Source organism: Mesoplodon bidens, assembly GCF_964165515.1.
Source record: "Mesoplodon bidens genome assembly, chromosome: 19".
Classification (NCBI taxonomy): Eukaryota; Metazoa; Chordata; class Mammalia; order Artiodactyla; family Ziphiidae; genus Mesoplodon; species Mesoplodon bidens.
Genome location: NC_138179.1, coordinates 47,560,836 through 47,581,208, shown reverse-complemented (window position 1 = coordinate 47,581,208; position 20,373 = coordinate 47,560,836). Strand labels below are relative to the sequence as shown.

General features: G+C 42.1%; 1 protein-coding gene across 5 annotated transcripts in view; it reads left to right on the top strand.

Moving 5' to 3' along the window:
* TLK2 (tousled like kinase 2) overlaps nucleotides 1-19,636 on the top strand; it is a 110,768-nt gene extending 91,132 nt beyond the window's left edge. For all 5 annotated transcript variants that reach the window (XM_081218556.1, XM_081218557.1, XM_081218555.1 and 2 more), the window contains 6 exons: nucleotides 4,482-4,571; nucleotides 8,253-8,422; nucleotides 9,639-9,777; nucleotides 13,816-13,927; nucleotides 15,806-15,913; nucleotides 18,527-19,636. In XM_081218556.1, coding sequence (XP_081074682.1) covers nucleotides 4,482-4,571; nucleotides 8,253-8,422; nucleotides 9,639-9,777; nucleotides 13,816-13,927; nucleotides 15,806-15,913; nucleotides 18,527-18,700 — 793 coding nt within the window. In that variant the 3' untranslated portion in view covers nucleotides 18,701-19,636. The remainder of the gene's footprint in view (nucleotides 1-4,481; nucleotides 4,572-8,252; nucleotides 8,423-9,638; nucleotides 9,778-13,815; nucleotides 13,928-15,805; nucleotides 15,914-18,526) is intronic.
* Nucleotides 19,637-20,373: the final 737 nt, after the last annotated feature.

The window sequence follows — 20,373 nt, the reverse complement described above, 5'->3', positions numbered from 1 at the left end:
TTTTGTTTTTTTTCCTATAAATAGTACTTTGGAGGGAAAAAGGCAGTGGATTTTAGCCAACTTTTAGTTAGCTTCTAAGTCTCAGTGTAAAAATAAAACATGTCTACATCATCAACCCATTCTTCAGGCATGGAGCAAGGCAACTCCTGCTCTATACCTACTGTTCATCAGGGACCCAGGACCTCTTGCTGTTCCATGCAGATTGGCAGTGGTGCTCAGCACTCGGGGAGAGAAGGTTCCTGTGGCATTAAGAGAAATAGGGGTTAGCAGAGGTAGGAAAATGGATGATGTGTGCTCTGTGCATGGCACCCCTCATGCGTCCCTTATGTGAGAGGCAGCTGCAGTCCAGATGCTTCTGAGGAGCAGTTACATTATTATAAGTACATTCCAGGCATTTGACATGCAGGGACGAATAGCACGCGGCAGCGAATGCCAGGGAGCACTTGAGAGAAGGAAACCACATGTTATTCTGACCAGTTAGGAAAACGGTGAGAAATGTCCTCATTATGTTGAGACTCAGAGTACCTAAGGGTATAGGAACAGTTCCTGCATCTCTTTCAAAATACCCTTCAGCTATCCTCGGAGCCTGTTCTCTAGCTTGTGTGCACTGCCCACTCCAAACCAGCTGACTCTACGAGGGGACAACCTTGGTCAACCTTGAGGAAGTAGTTCCTGTGCAGAGACTTACACAGATTTTACCTAGTCTCAGTATCCAGCTTTCAGGCTGATCTTAAAGAGAACGCTGGTGTCGAATACTGTAATGACTGCATGTGGGGTTGTGCTCACTGTAGCCTTTTGAAGCAGTGAGGGATTGAAGTCAGAACCATGCACCTCCTTGACACATTTGGCAAGCTGTTTTGAGTCCTGACGGGTGTAGATTGGTTCTCTTTTCACATTTGTATACCAGATGGAGTCACAGAGCAAGTGAAGGGGACAGTCTCGTTTTTCTGAGTTCTGTACCAGTTCAGCTGTGGTTCACAGTGGTGCCCTCCTATTCTTTGTTTCCTCACCAAGGCGGGAGTCATGACTCCTGAGCATCTTCTGTGGAGCCATCTGGGCAGGAGCTGTTTCCCAGTTGACAGACACGCTGGGGAGGGGGTGTGCAAAGTTTTTGTGACCTCTTCATCCTTGAGGGGAAATTCTTAAAGCACTTCCACCTTTCTTTGAAAGATTTTGCTTGCTAAGTGATATGAAATCATACTGATGAATTTCAGGCTACAAATAATAGTGAATTAGCAAAATGTTATTAACTCCCTTGAACTTAAATTAAGGAGGCTTATATCAGGCACCAAACAGATTTTAGAGAGTGTTTCAAAACTTCAGTGTTAAACTGAAAAGTAGTACACTTCAGTGTTGTGGAACTGAAAAGTAGTACACTTCAGTGTTGTGGTAACATTATAAAATATGAAAATGCTACTGTTACCCTGCATAGTAAGGTCTTTTGATTGCTTTTCCCTTTGTGGGGATGACTTCCAAGCCCCATCTGGAATCAGAACATTTATTTGGGTAAAAAAGAAGGAAAAATTCAAAGAAAATAGAAGGTTGTTGTATTGTTTATTTTTGAGTTCTGTTCTATACCCCCTTTCCTCTCCTCTCCCCACAAACAGAAAGTAAACTGATTGTTTTACTTTTGCATTATTAAAGCATTAATAGGTATTACTCGATTTCTTTAACTCCCCAAAATAGCATAACAAGAACTTTATGGTATGAAAAACTTCATATAAAGCTATCCACAGAAATAATTGTATCTGAAGTAGTTAGTATACTCTTTTTTTTTTTTTTTTTGGCTGCGTTGCTATGCGCGGGCTTTCTCTAGTTGCGGCGAGCAGGGGCTACCCTTTGTTGCAGTGTGCAGGCTTTTCATTGCAGTGGCTTCTCTTGTGGGGGAGTGTGGGCTCTAGGTGCGCAAGCTTCAGTAGTTGTGGCTCGCGGCCTCTAGCGCGCAGGCTCAATAGTTGTGGCTCAGGGGCTTAGTTGCTCCGCAGCATGTGGGATCTTCCCGGACCAGGGCTTGAACCCGTGTCCCCTGCGTTGGCAGGCGGATTCTCAACCACTGCACCACCAGGGAAGTCCAAAGTAGTTAGTATACTCTTGTATGATACTCTTTTCTAATTTTCTAGGATAAAATTATTGAAAGTCTAAATATAGATCCACTTAGAATAAAAGACTAACACTTAAAAAAAAAAAGACTAACACTTTAGTGGATAAGTTTCTTCCAGCCTCCTATTTAAGTTTCTGTATTTATAGTACATTAATCCCTTGGATGCTTAGTTGAAAGTTGAACATATAAAGGGCATGGCAGAGCCTCTGCCTTGCCTGCTGAACCATAAGGAATGGCCTTAGAGCCTGACATGACGTTGAGGGAGTGCTTTCAGTGACACACAGAAAGTTTTCTTCTTAGTTGGTGAGGACTTTGCCACTTTCTTTGATTCATAATTTTTGCCTCCTTTATTTTCCTCTGTTTTTTATACCATGATGGAGAAATTGGTCTCTACTCTGAAATGCACAAAATCAAAAAGTTAAAAGGGCAGAGGACTATAGATTCATAGTGTGTGAGAGTAAGAAATGACTTAACGGTAATCTGTTCAGACCGTAGGTTTCTAAATTTGTTTTTTTTTTTTTTTAGAAACAGCATCACCTTTATTTTACCAAATGAAATATTACATGGAATCTTTTTTTTTTTGGCTGCACTGTGTGCCATGTGAGATCTTAGTTCCCCAATCAGGGATCACACCTCTGCCCCCTGCATTGGAAGCATGGAGTCTTAAGCACTGGACTGTCCCGTGGAATATATATATATTTATATTTATATTTATTGTTTGTCTATTTATTTATTTAGGCTGCATTGGGTCTTCGTTGCTCTGCGCGGGCTTTCTCTAGTTGCAGCGAGCAGGGGCTGTTCTTCGTTGTGGTGTGCGGGCTTCTCATTGCGGTGGCTTCTCTTGTTGGGGAGCATGGGCTCTAGGCGCCTAGGCTTCGGTAGTTGCAGCACGCGGGCTCTAGAGCGCAGGCTCAGTAGTTGTGGGCGCGTGGGCTTAGTTGCTCCATGGCATGTGGAATCCTCCTGGACCAGGGCTTGAACCTGTGTCCCCTGCATTGGCAGGTGGATTCTTAATCACTGCACCACCCGTGGAATCTTGATATATGAAAAAGGACAGTGTGGAGCTGCTTTGGTGGGATGGGGCGTTGGGTCACAGCTACATTTGCTTAGCTTCTCTTTAGAGGCGTCCAAATCTAGGGAGCTCCCTTTAAAACTTCCAGTCCGCTGCCGTGATGGTGCAGGCCCACAGGGCCGGAGAGGGGGCATCATGGAGCTCAGACTCACAGCCAGGTTTCTTGACCCCAGTGCCTCCTGTGTCCTAACGCTGCTCCGCCTCAGTGCTGGAAAGGGTTTTCTTTTCAGAAAGACATGAAGATGCTGATGAGATCAAGCATCAGAAGACGCAAAAACTGCCAAAAATGGCCACTTGAAAAAGAAGCCTAGTCAAACAAATTTCCATTGGGGAAGAATATTTAATTACTTTTTAGATTCCTATCCTTCCCCTCCCTCTTCCCCTAGTTGTTCCTCAGCTTTTCTTTGGTTGAGTACTTTCTGTGTATTTTGACATGCTAGAATACACTTCAGAAAATAACACACTTTTTTTTTTTTTATCATACTACGGAAAGTTTCCCTTTTCTGACTCCTGTCTTATAACAAAATGCCCCAAACTAAATGGTGCTAGATTGCTTAAAATATAATAATATCCTATTACTCTCTTTGTAAGTAAGAACTAAATGTTACTCTTTTAAAATTCAGTATATGAATTTGCCAGATTATATCGTACATTTTTGTTCCTAATCTTACTAAATAATTTTAAATTGGAAAAGTACTAAAGAAGAAAGATGTTAATACATACATACATACATACATATATTCTTGTTATAAGAAAACTAGGGTTTCCATAATTTCAAACTTTTTATCAAATTAGCATTTTCTTAAAAGAAAGTAAAGCTGATAGTCTTTTAAATTTTTTTTTTTGTAAGGAGTAGGATTTAAAAACAAAAAATACAAAGCACTGCTAATTGCCTTTTCTAACAGGTAATCCTTCTACCCAGTGAATTTACGTGCTAAAATTGATCCCCTTGATGTAACCCCAGGATATATAACATTTATAGATAGAAAATATCAGCTTTAGAGGAAAGAAAAAATGCTGTCTCTATAATTTTTAAAGTTCTGATATTTGGGTATAAATATAAAAGAGATGAGATTACCATAGAATGAACTCGAAAGGGATAAAAGGTTAGCACCTACTATTTTCTCAACAGCTTGGTAGATACTGGTAGAGAAAATAAGATGAAGAAAGATCAGGGGACTAGATGGACCTGAATGGAATGAATGTTCGGGAACAATGGAGAAGTGAGAGAATAAATTAGGAGTATCCTGGAGGAGTTCTAAGAGACAGGCCAAAATACAAAATGTTAATTTTCCATTTTGTTTACAGGCATGCATGTAGGGAGTACCGGATTCACAAAGAACTGGATCATCCCAGAATAGTTAAACTGTATGATTACTTTTCACTGGACACTGACTCGTAAGTGCTATGCCATTTTAGCTTAGCAGATAATATTATTTTCTTGCAGTGTGTTGACTACTCATGGAATAGAGTTTAAATCTGGGTCCAGGAAATGCTCTCTGAGGGGACCAAATATACTTATGGGCAAATGAGCATATTTGAATTCAGATTTGGGCCAGCAAGACGTCTCTTGGCCACAGGGTGTGTGCTGTTGTATGCTGGTAAATGTTTAACAACCAGCTTGGTGGGGAGAGGCATAGGGCTGTTTGTACTGTTTGCCAGTTTCTGTGGTATAAGTACTCTGAACATGTCCAATTTAAAAACAACAACAAAAATGCAGCTTTATTGATATATGTTTACATACATACAGTTCACCCATTTAAAAGTATACAGTTCAGTGGTTTTTAGTATATTCACAGATACGTACGTTGCAGCCATCACCATAGTCAATTTTAGAACATTTTCACCACCTCAAAAAGAAACCCTGAACCTTATGCTATCGTCCCCCTATTCTTCCACCCCCACCCCCTGCTGTAAGCAACCGCTAATCTACTTTTTGTGCCTATAGATTTGCTATTCTGGACTTTCATATGAATGGATCATACAGTATGTGAACTTTTGTGACTGGCTTCTTGCACTTAGCATGGTGTTTTTTCAAGGTTCTTCTTGTGTCATGTATCAGTACTTCCTTTTTATGACTAAATATATTCCATTGTATGGATACACTACCTTTTGTTTATCCATTCATCCTACCAGTGGCTTAAAAGCCAGCTCACAAAAGTCCTGAAAATTTATCAACTCTCAGAAACTGGCACAAATTGGTGCCAGCATACCACCGAGAAGCACCAGTCAAGAGAGTCTCTGCCCCATCCTGGAGACTCTGATGAACACTGATGGGCCTTTTAAAGAAGTGCGAGCAATGTGACTTGATCACAGAATGAGAATGAATGTGGCGTAGGGCAATGCTGCACCCTAACATAGAAGTTGGTTCAGAGGCTTATAGGGATTTCAGTCCAGCCCTCTCACTTTATAGGTGGAGATTTGAGGACCAGGGAAGTTAAATGACTTGTCTGAGATCTTTAATAACCGTAGGCATTGTTGTATTTCATTACTTGGTATAGGTAAGCTCTAGACCTCTCGGTTTATCCAGGCGTTTAGAAATATTTCAGCATTTGGAAACATTTTCTCTGTTGGAGTCTGAAATGAGTCAGGAGAACATACCTAGGTCTGGCCCACAAGTGTTTCCCTCCGCCTCTCAGGCTGTTGAGCCTGTTCCAGACAGCAACTGTCTCAGAGGTTGCTGCACAGAGAGCCGGCCGACATTTAGAAGTGGCCCCAAAGGGAGACCATAACTCCCTTTGGAAACATCCACTCAGGGATTTCCCCTTTCCAGTCGGGTGCACCCAGCACAGTCATGTGTGTAGCATGGAGTGGGGTTCAGAAAACCCCACTCTAGTTAGAGAGCCGGTTTCCACAGGGTGGCTTACTATTTTGCTTTCAGTAAGTTCCTTGAATACTAGGAAGGACACACTGCCCCCCCCCGCCCCCGCCCAAATGTAAGTAAAAAAATCGTTTCAAAAATAAATACAATGACTCGGATTATCTGCTGTTTTGAATTGTATACACACTTTTAACTAATCTGAGAAATTGAGTTGATTCTATGCTATTGTTAGGTTGTTTACTTTGTTCTTCCTGTTGTGTGTATGGTGAATTTTTATCAAAAGTAAGTCAGACCATTGTTTTAGAAAGTCTTCTGAGAGTTGTTTGGGTATTAAAAGTGAGATTTTATTTTCAGCTTGCGTTGGGTCCAGAATAAATTCACTAAGCATGAGAGTCTATGCCTCAGATTTCAGCATATCAGATCAGAGAATCTATAAATTTTAGGCATATTTTCTCAAATAGGGTGTTAGCATGCTAGGACATGCTGTGTTTCATAAGAAGCATAAGCTGTTGTTCAGTTTAGGGATCCCACAGGACTGTGTGTGTCCACATTTTGTTACTGTGCTTTGTGAAGGCCTCAAATTGCCCAGAGCCCCATAGTGCTAGTCCTGCGCCTGTTTAATCTTAGGTGAGTTGGCCCTTGCAGATTGTATTTACCAGGCTCCTTTGTCAGTTGTTATTCAGTGGGGTTCAGCCAATGGGGAGATGGGTGGTGGTGGGTGGAGACCCCTCCGCCCAGCTGTGGTTGCAGTTTCCCTTGGTAAGTCTGGTTCTGGTTGCACCACCTCCTCCCTTTGGCCCTCTGGCCTTAGGGTGCTAATGCCTTCCTGCTCTAGATGATTTCTGGGGTGCTCACTGGCCACTTTGTCTTCTCAGCATTTCCGTCATTGCTGGGATTAGTTCACTGAATTAAAGCCCCTCTGTTTTAAATACTGGTTTTTATTTCCCAGCTAGACCCTGAGTGATTTACCCATATTGTCACAGCTTAGAATAGTTTAAAAGGTATTCATCTCTCAGGAAGCCTTCCTTTAGCTTATAACTGCCTTGGAAGATAGACACATGCCCCTTAATGGCACGAATGGTATGTAGTTTTAAATTTGGGTCTGTATGATATATATACAGTGGAATATTACTCAGCCATAAAAGAAACAAAAGTGAGTTATTTGTAGTGAGGTGGATGAACCTAGAGACTGTCATACAGAGTGAAGTAAGTCAGAAAGAGAAAAATAAGTACCGTATGCTAACATATATATATGGAATCTAAAAAAAAAAAAATGGTTCTGAAGAACCTAGGGGCAGGACAGGAATAAAGACGCAGACGTAGAGAATGGACTTGAGGACACAGGGAGGGGGAAGGGTAAGCTGGGACGAAGTGAGAGAGTGGCGTGGACATATATACACTACCAAATGTGAAATAGAGAGCTAGTGGGAAACAGCCGCATAGCACAGGGAGATGAGCTCAGTGCTTTGTGACCACCTAGAGGGGTGGGTTAGGGAGGTTGGAAGGTAGACGCAAGAGGGAGGAGATATGGGGATATATGTATATGTATAGCTGATTCACTTTGTTATAAAGCAGAAACTAACACACCATTGTAAAGCAATTATACTCCAATAAAGATGTTAAAAAAAAATTGGGGTCTGTATGATATACTGATACAAGTGAAAGAAAAAAACTCATACTGTGTAATAATACATTTGTTAGAACCATCAATACTGTACTTTAAAAAGCTCTTTTATACCTTGTGTGTTTAGCAAAGAGAAATCATAGTATGTGCCAATCTGGCAGGAGAGGTAGTATGCAAACAGCCCTTGGGACCTAGGCAAACCCTAGATTTTTCCTCACTGTCAGCACTTGAGGTCATATAAAATGTTTGCAGTGACAATTGTGTATTTGATCATAAGGTACTTGTTTAGAAATGGAGCATTGTGTAGACAGTAAAAGAAGTATCTAGCTTAAATACATTACGGCTCCTGTCAGTATTGTTACAGTCTTGATTCAAGAAGAGGTATGCCCTGGGTGAACTTGAGCACAGCAGGTTCCAACAGGAAGGGTGCAGACGCTCTTCACCAAAAGAGTAAGCAGTTTTCTTCCGGTAAACCACTCAGTTAGCTAATACTGAATAAAGAATAGAAGAATATTTTAAGGAGCAAAGAAGAAAGAAGTAAGAAGCTAATGACCTGACGTTTTCAGTGGGGCTGGTTTAGACTTAATCTGCTTGCTCTTATCCCACGGTCAAATGTTGGTTTATTTGTGTTTAGGTTTTGTACAGTATTGGAATACTGTGAGGGAAATGATCTGGACTTCTACCTGAAACAGCACAAATTAATGTCGGAGAAAGAGGCCCGATCCATTATCATGCAGATTGTGAATGCTTTAAAGTACTTAAATGAAATAAAACCTCCCATCATACACTATGACCTCAAACCAGGTATGTCTAATTTTTAGGAGACAGTATTGGTAGTATTTCTTTGGTCTTATAAGTGACTTTTAACTTTATAAAGTTAGGGGACTTGGCCGGGGACCAAGAAGGCCTAATAACATCTGACTTTAAATTGCCTGGGTAGTGGGAATAAGAGAGTCCCAGCCACACAGCACTGGGTTTATTAGGAGGGTGGGTCGTATTAAATGCTCTGGAGAAACAATGCCCTTGTCTTAGAGCCAGGGCAGTTCATGATGTCAGTCCGATTAAGAAAGAACTGCTCTGGCAAGCTTGGTTTTGTTTTCTCCGTTTACTCACACTGCATAGCAGTTCCTCCACTCCAAGTCTTTCTGATAAGTGCCCCCACGTTAACAAATTATTTTACACATATGCCTCCCATTTCATTAAATTCCGAGTGGAATTTTCCATCTTTTCTCATGGTTACTGTCTAACTTTGATAGTCGAGTAGAGAGCAGTTAGACTTCTTACTTCTGTCTGTTGTTGTCATTCTGAGCTGTTGCTTAGAAGTCTGCCTGTGTTGTCTGTAGACAGCTCTAACCAGCTGAGCTTAGGTGTTGGGAAGATTCCCATTTACCTCCTGGTGGGCACAGTTGTTAACTTTGCTTTCCTCTTCTGATAGCTACATGTTAAATCTCACTATTCACTGTTCTTTAGTGTTCTAGTGTAATTCAAATGACTAAAAAATTCATCACAATGAAGTGATTTTTTTAAAAGATGGCTATTGTGTGATTGGGTTTTCTGTCACTGAATCCATTACATTTTCCTGCCCCAGGAGCTGTAGGTGGCACTGTGGTACTAGCTTAGATTCCTTGTATGTTTTCTTTGATTTTTTTCCCCCCCTGAAGCTACTGTCCTAAACAGGGTGGTTAAGAGATCCTTACTGAAAGTTCGGATGTAACTTTCCCACTATTTTTGACCAACCATAGAAGTGATACTTTACTTTGGCTAGTTAATTATTTTTTTCCACTGCTCATAGTGGTGGTTTTGGCACATTAAGCAGGTGATTCTTGGAAAAGAGAAATTTGCCGCCAGACACTTACAACTCTCCCCTAGCATCCAGAGTCCAGATCGTTCTATTCCAGAGATTTAAATGTTTGCTGTTATATGTAAGAGTTTCAGTTCAGTTGTCCTCTTCTTGCCTGTTATTACCTTGGTTTATTTTAATTAGTAAGTTTTTTATTCATGAAGTTTTTTATCTTTTTAGGTAATATTCTTTTAGTAAATGGTACAGCATGTGGAGAGATAAAAATCACAGATTTTGGTCTTTCCAAGATCATGGATGATGATAGCTACAATTCAGTGGATGGCATGGAGCTAACATCACAAGGTGCTGGTACTTACTGGTAGGTACCTGGGAGATTTGTCAAGTTGGCTGATGGAGATGTGGCTGTGCTATACTGAAGTGTTGTTAATTATTAATTAAACTACATCCTGTCTGCTTAGGCAAAAATGCTGTATACCATAGTAGACTTTCCTCTCCAAATAGTTACTATCTTTTCAACAGTTTGACTCTTTGTATTTACATGAATTTGCTTAATTTTTCTTTCTGTTCTTGAAAAACCATTGAGGAAGGGATTATGTGTGGCCACGTGTTTGAGTTGTTTGTTTCCTCCGTAGGTTTGCCCCTATTGAGTAGAGAGAGGATGAGGTTGCTCATGTGTATGTAAAGAATGGCCTTAAATTCTTTTCAGAATTTCAAATGCAGGTCTCTCTCTTCATGAGTTAATGGGATGAGGGATTTGTTTTTAGAGTTGCCTGAGGATGGTGGACTCTCAAGAGCTAAGGAGTTATGAAGATTAGGATGTAAAATAACCATAGCATCCCTTGAAATCTAAACAGGAAAACACGAGCATGGCTTACCAAGAATTTGTCCATTTCTGGCAGCCACGTTCTAAAAGGTTTTGAGCCACATTTCTTCCCATCTGTTGTCACTCATCCACCCCCAGCCACCCCACCCCAGCTAGCTCTGCCTACCTGTTCTATGCCCTATCCTACTCTGCCGAGTATTACTTTTGACAGTGAGAACCATAAAAGATACCTGCAGCTCAGGCATTTGACTTTGTGATTGTAAAGGCATGTTAGCAGAGCTTTCTTTTCACTTCTGCGGTGGTGACACAAAGCCATACATTGGAATGTGTAATTCTGAACATGGAAAAGACTCCAGTAGCACTAAGGGAGGGGGAATACATACTGTTAAACCCCAGGGTCAGTTGGCCAAGTCACTTATGTTTGAGACTGAAGGGCCCTGGCCCTTAGCAGATTAGTGACTCTCTCGGAATGAGGTTGTTGATCTGAAACAGACAGAGAAGAGGGGGACGTCAGTCCTGGTCTTACCACTCCCGTCATATTAAAGAAAGACTTGAGCATATCCTGATAGAAACACCATGTACACAAAAGTTTCAACTTCCCCTTGCTCCGTATTGTTTGTGGAGATGGTACCTATAGTGAAAATCCGTCCCTAAATTAAAACTTTGAGATTCTAGGTTTAAAATAGAAGCTACATTACCAGTGTTTATTCACTTGGTGGTTGTTGTGGGTTCCTGTCAGTAAATGATGCAAAAATATCTGTTGTTGCAAGTTCTGGAAGCAGGTCTATACCTCTGCTATATAAATTCACCAGAACTTGGATTTTAGCTTTTCATTTGATAGCTTGTTCTTTTTTAAAGGTAAAGATTTTTCATGTTTAAATTATCTCATTGCTGCCTATTGCTGTATTTACTAAGCTATAAAATTCAGTGGTTGGAATTTAGATAAAAATATATAATGTTTGGGATTTGCTTCAAAGTAATCTGGGGGAGGTGGAGAGGGGTATATACAAACAAAGATTTGCCGCATCTTGACAATTGTTGAAGCTGGATGATGTTTACTTGGGGTTCATTTTACGATTCTTTCTACTTTAGATCATATTTGAAGATTTTTTTTCATAATAAAGAGTAAAGTAGAGAGGGAGCTACTGAGAAAATTAATTTTATGGGTTTCTATGAAGGCTTAAAAAGTCTCCATATTGGTGTTTATAATCACCATCCTCAATATGTCATCCTCGTATTATGTCCCAGAGACACACAGATACAATGGGAGGACATAACAGATTTTAAGTGATTGTTTGCAGCATTTGGTTGTTCCAGAATTCTTCTACATGGAATACTACTTTTAAATAAGTAACCCCTAGACTAGGCCTTGAGAATCATTTTTCTCTATGAGGATTTTATCATGATGGCGTATGCAACTATGTTTGTTTTTTTTTTGTTTTTTTTTTTTTTTTTGCGGTATGCGGGCCTCTCACTGTTGTGGCCTCTCCCGTTGCGGAGCACAGGCTCCGGATGCGCAGGCTCAGCGGCCATGGCTCACGGGCCCAGCCGCTCCGCGGCATATGGGATCCTCCCGGACCGGGGCACGAACCCGTATCCCCTGCATCGGCAGGCGGACTCTCAACCACTGCGCCACCAGGGAGGCCCTATGTTTGTTTTTTAAACACAATTTAGTGCAGTATCTTAGAACCGTCTTCTACCCTTCCTCCCAGAGTCCTTGATAGGGACTTAGAATGCTTATTATTTGGGTGAAGAACTAGTGTATTTCTTCATTTATAGATGGGGAAACTGAGTCCTAGAAAGTGATATGCCAGATTTGTACTATTAAGGGACAGTGTCTATTTGGCCAGATTATTGCTCTGCATTTGGATAAGTCCAACAACCTCTGTTCTTCCTCACCACAAACAAGAACTTACTTTTTCCCCACTACTTCCACCAAAAAGTTATAAGTACATTAAAAAAATCATTTTAGAATCAAGGTTCTATTTGTTATTTATCCAAGATCATATTTAAGTTATGTATATTAAAGAATCAAGAACCATGAAAACTTACGGTTCAGGGAGGTTTTCGTGGCACTTGGAAGAGCGGTTCTTTTTATATTCTTTTGTTTATATTTTTATTTCTTTGCCTTTCTCCCCCACCCCCCTTTGTGAGTTCTCTGTCTATATTTTCACTTTTCAATGTGTGTTTTGGCTAAAAGCTTTTGTTGTGAAATAATAATCTAGGTCAGTGGTCTTAATCATTTAAAAATGACTGTTAAAAATAAAAAGGAACAACGTGAAACTAAACTTCTTTAAAAAAAAAAAAAAAGCCCATCATCTGAACATTTTCTGCCTCTCAACTCTTGTGATTCCCTTCCAGCTATACATTTAGATTTTTATACCAGAAGCACAGCGGGGTTTATAATAGTTTTTCACAGAATTGATTTTGCCAGCATGAAATCTGCAGAAATCAATTTGTTATCTTCAGAATTCTGCCTTCCAGCTGTGCTATGGTGAAGACTCCAGGCAATGAGGAGAAACATATTTATTTGGTTTCCTAAATGCTAAGAGGCACTTACCTTCCACACCATACAATTTGGTGTGGTTGGCTGTCCAGCTAGTCTTCTTAGAGGCCAGGGGTGGGTGGGGAAGGAAGGAATTCAGATGAGGATTGAGTTGGGCTAATAACTAGTAGTTTTTTTGGCTTTTTATGCACTATTTGTTAGTCTTCCATAAGCCCCTGATCACCCTTAAAGTAGGGAATGTAAAATATCCTTTCATAATATGAACTTTAATGTCACCATTGACTATAATTGTAGTTATTTTTAGTCTAGATTTCCAAAAGAGGCTACCTTAAGAAGACAGAATAGCCACTCCCCTCAGAGATTTGTACTGGGTCCTGAATTCATTTGGACTTTTAAAGGAGTAATTTATTTTGGAGACGTCTTCTTCTGCCAGCCTGAAAGGAAATCACACCACTTCTAGTTGTATTTTAATGTTTGTTGCTGCAGCTGTCATAAAAGGGAGTGCACTTCTTTTGTGCTCCCTCTCCTTTTTTTTTTTTTTGCGGTACGCGGGCCTCTCACTGTTGTGGCCTCTCCCGTTGCGGAGCACAGGCTCCGGACGCGCAGGCTCAGCGGCCATGGCTCACGGGCCCAGCCGCTCCGCGGCATGTGGGATCCTCCCGGACCGGGGCACGAACCCGCGTCCCCTGCATCGGCAGGAGGACTCTCAACCACTGCGCCACCAGGGAAGCCCTCCCTCTCCTTTTAAAAACTTGTAGAATGACACCTTATATTAGGCACAGCACTGGGAAAGGAGGCTGGGGTGGGTAAAGTAGGAACTAGGGACAATATTCACCTCTCTCCGTAAATAAGAAACGTGTATTTTAAGGCTTTATAATAGGACATTGCTGCCTCCTTAAGTTAGAGTGTCTTTTCATCTACTTTATCCAGATGGGTCTGAGTTGGCTTTTCAACTGTTAAGATTCAGATATTTTTATTTCTAACAGGGTCTTTATTTTGCCTTTTTGTAAATGTCTTAGATTTATACCGTCTTTTTTCTAAGAATTTTTATTTCCCTTTTGTCCCAGGTATTTACCACCAGAGTGTTTTGTGGTTGGGAAAGAACCACCAAAGATCTCAAATAAAGTTGACGTCTGGTCAGTGGGTGTGATCTTCTACCAGTGTCTTTATGGAAGGAAGGTAATGTAGACAGTTGGATGTGGTGTCTTCTGTCTTAGGTGGTGCATGTACACGGTGGCATTGTGTGGATTATTCTCTTGGAGTTAATCATTGGGTTATACAGAATGGAATCCTGAAAGTTGTGGTTTGAAGAAAATACAGACTTTAATTATAAAAGCTTTATGCATAAGCAGAAATTTTCAGTCCCAGGGCACCTAATGAATTCAGCGGGGCTGTTGAAGACATACATTTTTTGCTGTTCTCAGATCCAGTCTATGTTTTGATTCTGATAATTTGTACAGGGAAATATATGAAATAGTTTACTAAAGTATACAGTCTTCCCAGGAGCCATTCTTAAGGGTCCCAAGAATTGAAACTTGAAAAATCTGCAAGGCTTCTTATTGCCAACCACCCCATTAGTTAGAGCTTTTATTAATAAAAGCATGCTTTGTATTTTCTGTACTGGGGAGGTGACGTCAGAAAGTACTCATTGTCTGTTACTTCTGGTAAAGGTGATATATTATTTGTGTAAGTAAAAACGTAGATGGTAAACTACATCTAATGAATTGTCACATTTGTGTTTTCCTTATGAGCATAATATCTTGTATAAATGTATATATTGGGATCCAGTTGTATATTTATATTCTTATTTCTGCTACCGGTGTGTTTTAGCGTTCCCCATTGGGCTGTGGGTTTAAGATTTTTGGGAGTTCTACAACTCCCTTAGACTCCTAATATTTTGATTCAAATCTCCAGACCAAACTCTTAATTCAGATCTCAGCTTCCTCTTTAACTTCTCCTTGGGCTTCGTTTCTTTATTGTACCTATCTAACGTGGGGAAACTATTCAGAACTAATAGGGGTTAATTATTATTTATACTCTGATATTGTGGAAGTGCTGCTGATAATGGTGGTAGAGGTTATCTAGAAAGAATCGTGATCTCAGTAGAAACACTGTAGAGATGACACTAGGTGTGAACTTATTTTTTTTAGGAGTTTATTAGAAGATAGCAATTTGTGGCACAGATGAAGCCACTCACTGAGTAGCCCCGACTCTGTTTTTTTCCCCACTTTGTCGGTACCCCTCTCCTCTTTCACTTCCTTTCCATTTCTTCATCTGTGTCTCGGGTCTGTCAGTGGCACACATATATACTGCTTAAGCCCACAGGTATCACTCAGGGCAAAAGAGGTTGCTGGTTCCTGCTCTGAATCTTCTTTATCTTTGCTGTAAGCAAAGCTTAGCAGAGGTGTTGTGATATAGCAGATGCTGCTTCTGGTCCCAGCTCTGCCTTAACCTAGATGTTGGAATTTGAGCAAGTTACTTAAGCTCTGAGCCTTTCCATCCATTATCTATAAAATGAGAGAATTAGAGGAAATCATCTCCAAAGTTCATTCTAGCAGTTCTTGTTGAGATGTGTCTTCTCCTTTCCTTTCTCTTTGGTTTTGAATTGTATTCTCTCTCTCTCTCTCTCTCTCTCTCTCTCTCTCTCTCTCTCAATTAATTAATTAATTAATTTATAGCTGCATCGGGTCTTCGTTGCCGCGTGTGGGCTTTTCTCTTGTTGTGGCGAGCGGGGGCTACTCTTGGTTGTGGTGTGTGAACTTCTCATTGCGGTGGCTTCTCTTGTTGTGGAGCACAGGCTCTAGGCATGCAGGCTTCAGTAGTTGTGGCACGTGGGTTCAGTAGTTGTGGCTTGCGGGCTCTAGAGCGCGGGCTCAGTAGTTGTGGCGCACAGGCTTAGTTGCTCCGCAGCCTGTGGGATCTTCCCGGACCAGTGCTCAAACCTGTGTCCCCTGCACTGGCAGGTGGATTCCTAACCACTGTGCCACCTGGGAAGTCTGTGTTCTCTCTAATTTTAACCAGAGGCTTACCTTTGTTTGTTTTGTTTTTATATGATAGCCGTTTGGCCATAACCAGTCCCAGCAAGACATTCTACAAGAAAATACTATCCTCAAAGCTACTGAAGTGCAGTTCCCGCCAAAGCCAGTAGTAACACCTGAAGCAAAGGTAAGTTTCGACCCATTGGCCAGCAGAAATGTCTGCTTTGCTTTCTCTATTATTTCTCTGGGTAATTTGTCCAACCCCTACCTTCTTCTCCCCATCTCTTCCCACAACGAACATTTATTGGGTGCCTATTAAGTACTAGACACTGTTCTAGGTAGTGGAAAGGAGCTGTGACTGTGTGACAGTGAACTACACAGACAAGGTCCCTATACTTATGGAGTTTACATTTTACTAGGTGAGACGAACAGTAACTAAAAATGAATACATTTCAGGTGGTGATAAATGTTTTGAAGAAAGCAAATCAGTGGGCTTCCCTGGTGGCACAGTGGCTGAGAGTCCGCCTGCCGATGCCGGGGACACGGGTTTGTGCCCCGGTCTGGGAAGATCCCACATGCCGCAGAGCGGCTGGGCCCATGAGCCATGGCCGCTGAACCTGTGCGTCCGGAGCCTGTGCTCCGCAACGGGAGAGGCCACGACAGTGAGAGGCCTGCGTACCGCAAAAAAAAAAAAAAAAAAAGAAAGCAAATCGGAGTAAGGGAGTAGAGAGGGTGGAACCCCCCCCCCTTTTTTTTTTTTTTGCATTACGTGGGCTTCTCACTGCTGTGGCCTCTCCCGTTGCGGAGCACAGGCTCTGGACGCGCAGGTCCAGCAGCCATGGCTCCCAGGCCTAGCCGCTCCGCGGCATGTGGGATCTTCCCAGACCAGGGCACGAACCCGTGTCCCCTGCATCGGCAGGCGAACTCTCAACCACTGCGCCACCAGGGAAGCCCAGGAACCCCCTTTTTTGATGCCATGGTCGGGGAAGGCCTCAGTGATGAAGTGACTTTTTTGAACAGTCTTGACTGATGTGAAGGTGGGAGCTATGTATAGATTTGGGAGAAGAATATTCTGAGCAGAGAGAAGTGAATAAAGCTCACATGTGAGTGTGAGCTTAGCAGGTCCACAGAGCAGTCCGAGCAGAGGGGAGGGTAGTAGGAGAGGCAGCAGGATAGATTGTAAACTGATGGAAGGCAGTTGAAGGTTTTAATCAGGGCAACTTTGTGATCTGATTGCTGTTTCAAAAGCCTGCCCTGGCAGCTGTGTAGAGGGAAAGTTGAAGGCAAAAGGAGTTTATTTGATTGGTGTCCATCCCAAGAAAACCTTCCAGCTCCAGGTATCTCACTAAGACAGCTTATTTTTTTTTATTATTTTTTTTGTGTGTGGTACACGGGCCTCTCACTGCTGTGGCCTCTCCCGTTGCGGAGCACAGGCTCTGGACGCACAGGGTCAGCGGCCATGGCTCACGGGCCTAGCTGCTCCGCGGCATGTGGGATCTTCCCGGACCGGGGCACGAACCCGTGTCTCCTGCATCAGCAAGCAGACTCTCAACCACTGCGCCACCAGGGAAGCCCAGAAAGCTTAATTTTTAAAGGCCAAGGATCCTTATGTTCATTTCTGTGAATTTGTTATTTTCCAAATGCTCTAATAAAGCAACTATTTGTAGGTGTCTTTGCTTTTGAAAAACCAGGAATTTTATTAATTAAACATGAAAAAAATAGAAAATCAGTAGTTCATTTTATGTTTTAGATATATTAAAATAGACTTTACTTTTCAGAGCAGTTTTAGATTCACAGCAAAACTGAGTGGAAAATAAAGCAATGCCATATACTCCCTGCTGACGCAGCCACCCCATCCGCGGATGCACAGCCTTCCCCCTGTCAGCATCCTGCACCAGAGTGGTACATCTGCTATGATCAATGGACCTACATCCAGGCATCGTTACCACCCGAATGTAAAGGATGGACTTTGGATGATAATATTTTAGATTTTTAAAAATTGATTCAATTTAAAATAATTATATTGTATGGCTGTGATTAAATAGAACTGTCTGGTTAAGAAATAGGAGAAGACAGATAATCTATGTAAGGGCCTTTGTGTTTAAAATTGTAGAAACTGAGGCTACACAGCTCTTCGTACCTAGCACAAAGGAAACCTCCATGTTGGTAGTGAATTAGGATTCCGAATCAGTAAGTTTTTATGTCTGCAGTACTCTTGAGGAGACAAGTCCTGTTCAGGTTTTCCTTTACTACTTAGATGTAGTAGTGCCTGATCATTTGCCTGCTGATCTTTCAGGGAAAAATGAGATACACTGAGAAAGCATTTACCCATCTGTGCTACACCGTAGCGTTAGTCAGTATTGGTCTACTCACGGTGCACATGGTGATAGTTTGTCAGTACAATTTCCACTTCCTCAGGAAGTTCACACGAGACCGTGGTTTGTAGATGCAGAACTATGAAGTTAGACTGTGCCCATGCACATCAGCCAAGGCAGAGAGGGGGAGTTTTGCATTGGTCTTTGTGCTTTGGGGACAGAGATCTTTAGAGGTCATGCCCTGTGCCCCCTCAGGAATGGCTCAGGCACCTTCGCTGGGGAAGGAGCCAGCGGCCACAGAGAGATGCTGCTTCTGGCACGTCTCTCCTGGGTCTGCCTAGTGGTTTCCGGGCAAGGCCCTAAAGCCCCTTCTCTTTAGGAGACGTTTGTTCTGGGCCCTGGCAGCTGCTACAGAACCTCCTGGGTTCCCTCTTGGGGTGCCAGGATTATCTGCTTCAGGCTTCTTCAAGAAACTTTCCTTTCAGGCGTTTATTCGACGATGCTTGGCCTACCGAAAGGAGGACCGCATCGACGTCCAGCAGTTGGCCTGTGACCCCTACTTGCTTCCTCACATCCGAAAGTCGGTCTCCACAAGTAGCCCTGCTGGAGCTGCTATTGCATCAACCTCTGGGGCGTCCAATAACAGTTCTTCGAATTGAGACCCACTCCTAGCCACAAACTGTTCAACACACACAGAGTGGACTAATGGCATTCAGCAGCGGGTTTGGAACATAGCGAATCCAAATGGATCTCATGAAACCTGTACCAGGTGCTTTTATTTTCTTGCTTTTTTCCCATCCATAGAGCATGACAGCATCGATTCTCATTGAGGAGAAACCTTGGGCAGCTCTGGCCAGGCCTCGTAGGAAAAGGCCCCGCCCAGGGTTCCGGCGTCAACGGCCACTGCGTGTGGCTGCTCTGAGTGAGGAAAAAATTTAAAAGAAAAACTGGTTCCATGTACTGTGAACTTGAAAACATGCAGACTCAGGGGGGGTCCCTGATGCAGTGCTTCAGATGAAGAATGTGGACTTGAAAATACAAGACTGGGCTAGTCCAGTGTCTATATTTAAACTTGTTCTTTTCTTTTAATAAAGTTTAGGTAACATCTCCTGAAAAGCTTGTAGCACAAAGGCTCGGCTGGGGATGGTGTTTGACTTCGGAGGAAAAAAGTTGCTATTGCCCGTTAAAGGCACTAGAGTTAGTGTTTTATCCCTAAATAATTTCAGTTTTTAAAAACATGCAGCTTCCCTCCCCTCTTTTTTATTTTTGAAAGAATACATTTGGTCATAAAGTGAAACCCGTATTAGCAAGTACGTGGCAATGTTCATTCCAGTCAGATGCAGCTTTCTCCTCCGTCTGGTCTCCTGTTTGCAATTGCTTCCCTCATCTCAGTAGGGAAAAAAAATGAGTGGGAGTACTGAGATGTGTGGGTTTTTGCCATTGGACAAAGAATGAGGTTAGAACTCTGCAGCTTGGAGTCTCTCTAGGTTTTCAACTATTTCTTCACAATTTGAACACTTGACGGTTGTCCCTTTTAATTTATTTGAAGTGCTATTTTTTTAAATAAAGGTTCATCTGTCCATGCAGTCCTCTTGGATTCTCTGAATGTAGTAACTATTGAAACTGTTCCAAAGGTAGGCAAAAAATGGGCTGGGGAGCCCCATGCTCCAGGGATCAGGAGTCCTACCCACAGTCTCGTGTGTGCTTGCTAAATGGTGTACATTTCTTGTTAACCGTGATATTAAAACTTGATCAGCACATAAGCTTTCCTCTGTTAGATCTTTTGGCAGGAAACAACCTCCAAACCCCTAAATTTTGTGGGTGTGTGCTGGTGTGTGTGTCTGTGTGTGCATGTGCACACACACACTTTGTCTAACTCACTTTAATAGATTCATTGAGTGAACTTAAAAAATAATCTCAAAGGAAATAGGTATTTCAAATATGAACATTCTCTTGGAACTAATTTTTCTTAAATTTGGTTGTTTCTGAGATGTATGATCAACTGAAGATGGAGCTGAAATGGGAGCTGCATGGCCCCACCGTGCCCTTGGAACAGCAGCGCACTCGACAGTGCAGGGGGAAGGAGGCCAGAGTGTGAACATGTGGCAGCCAGCTTGGAATGTTACTGACATATGTGGCAAAAGGGCTCAGCCAGAAACATTTAAAGATGCAGCATTCAGGCATCTGAGTTCCCTAGGCAGGGGGGAGGGCAGTCAGGAAGGGTAGAGAGCTCTCAAATGACTCATGACTAGTATTTCTTTTACATGTGAAAAATGCCAGTAGTGACACATTTTCTAGGACCTTTGTTTGTTTTGTGGACCTGCCCCACTCT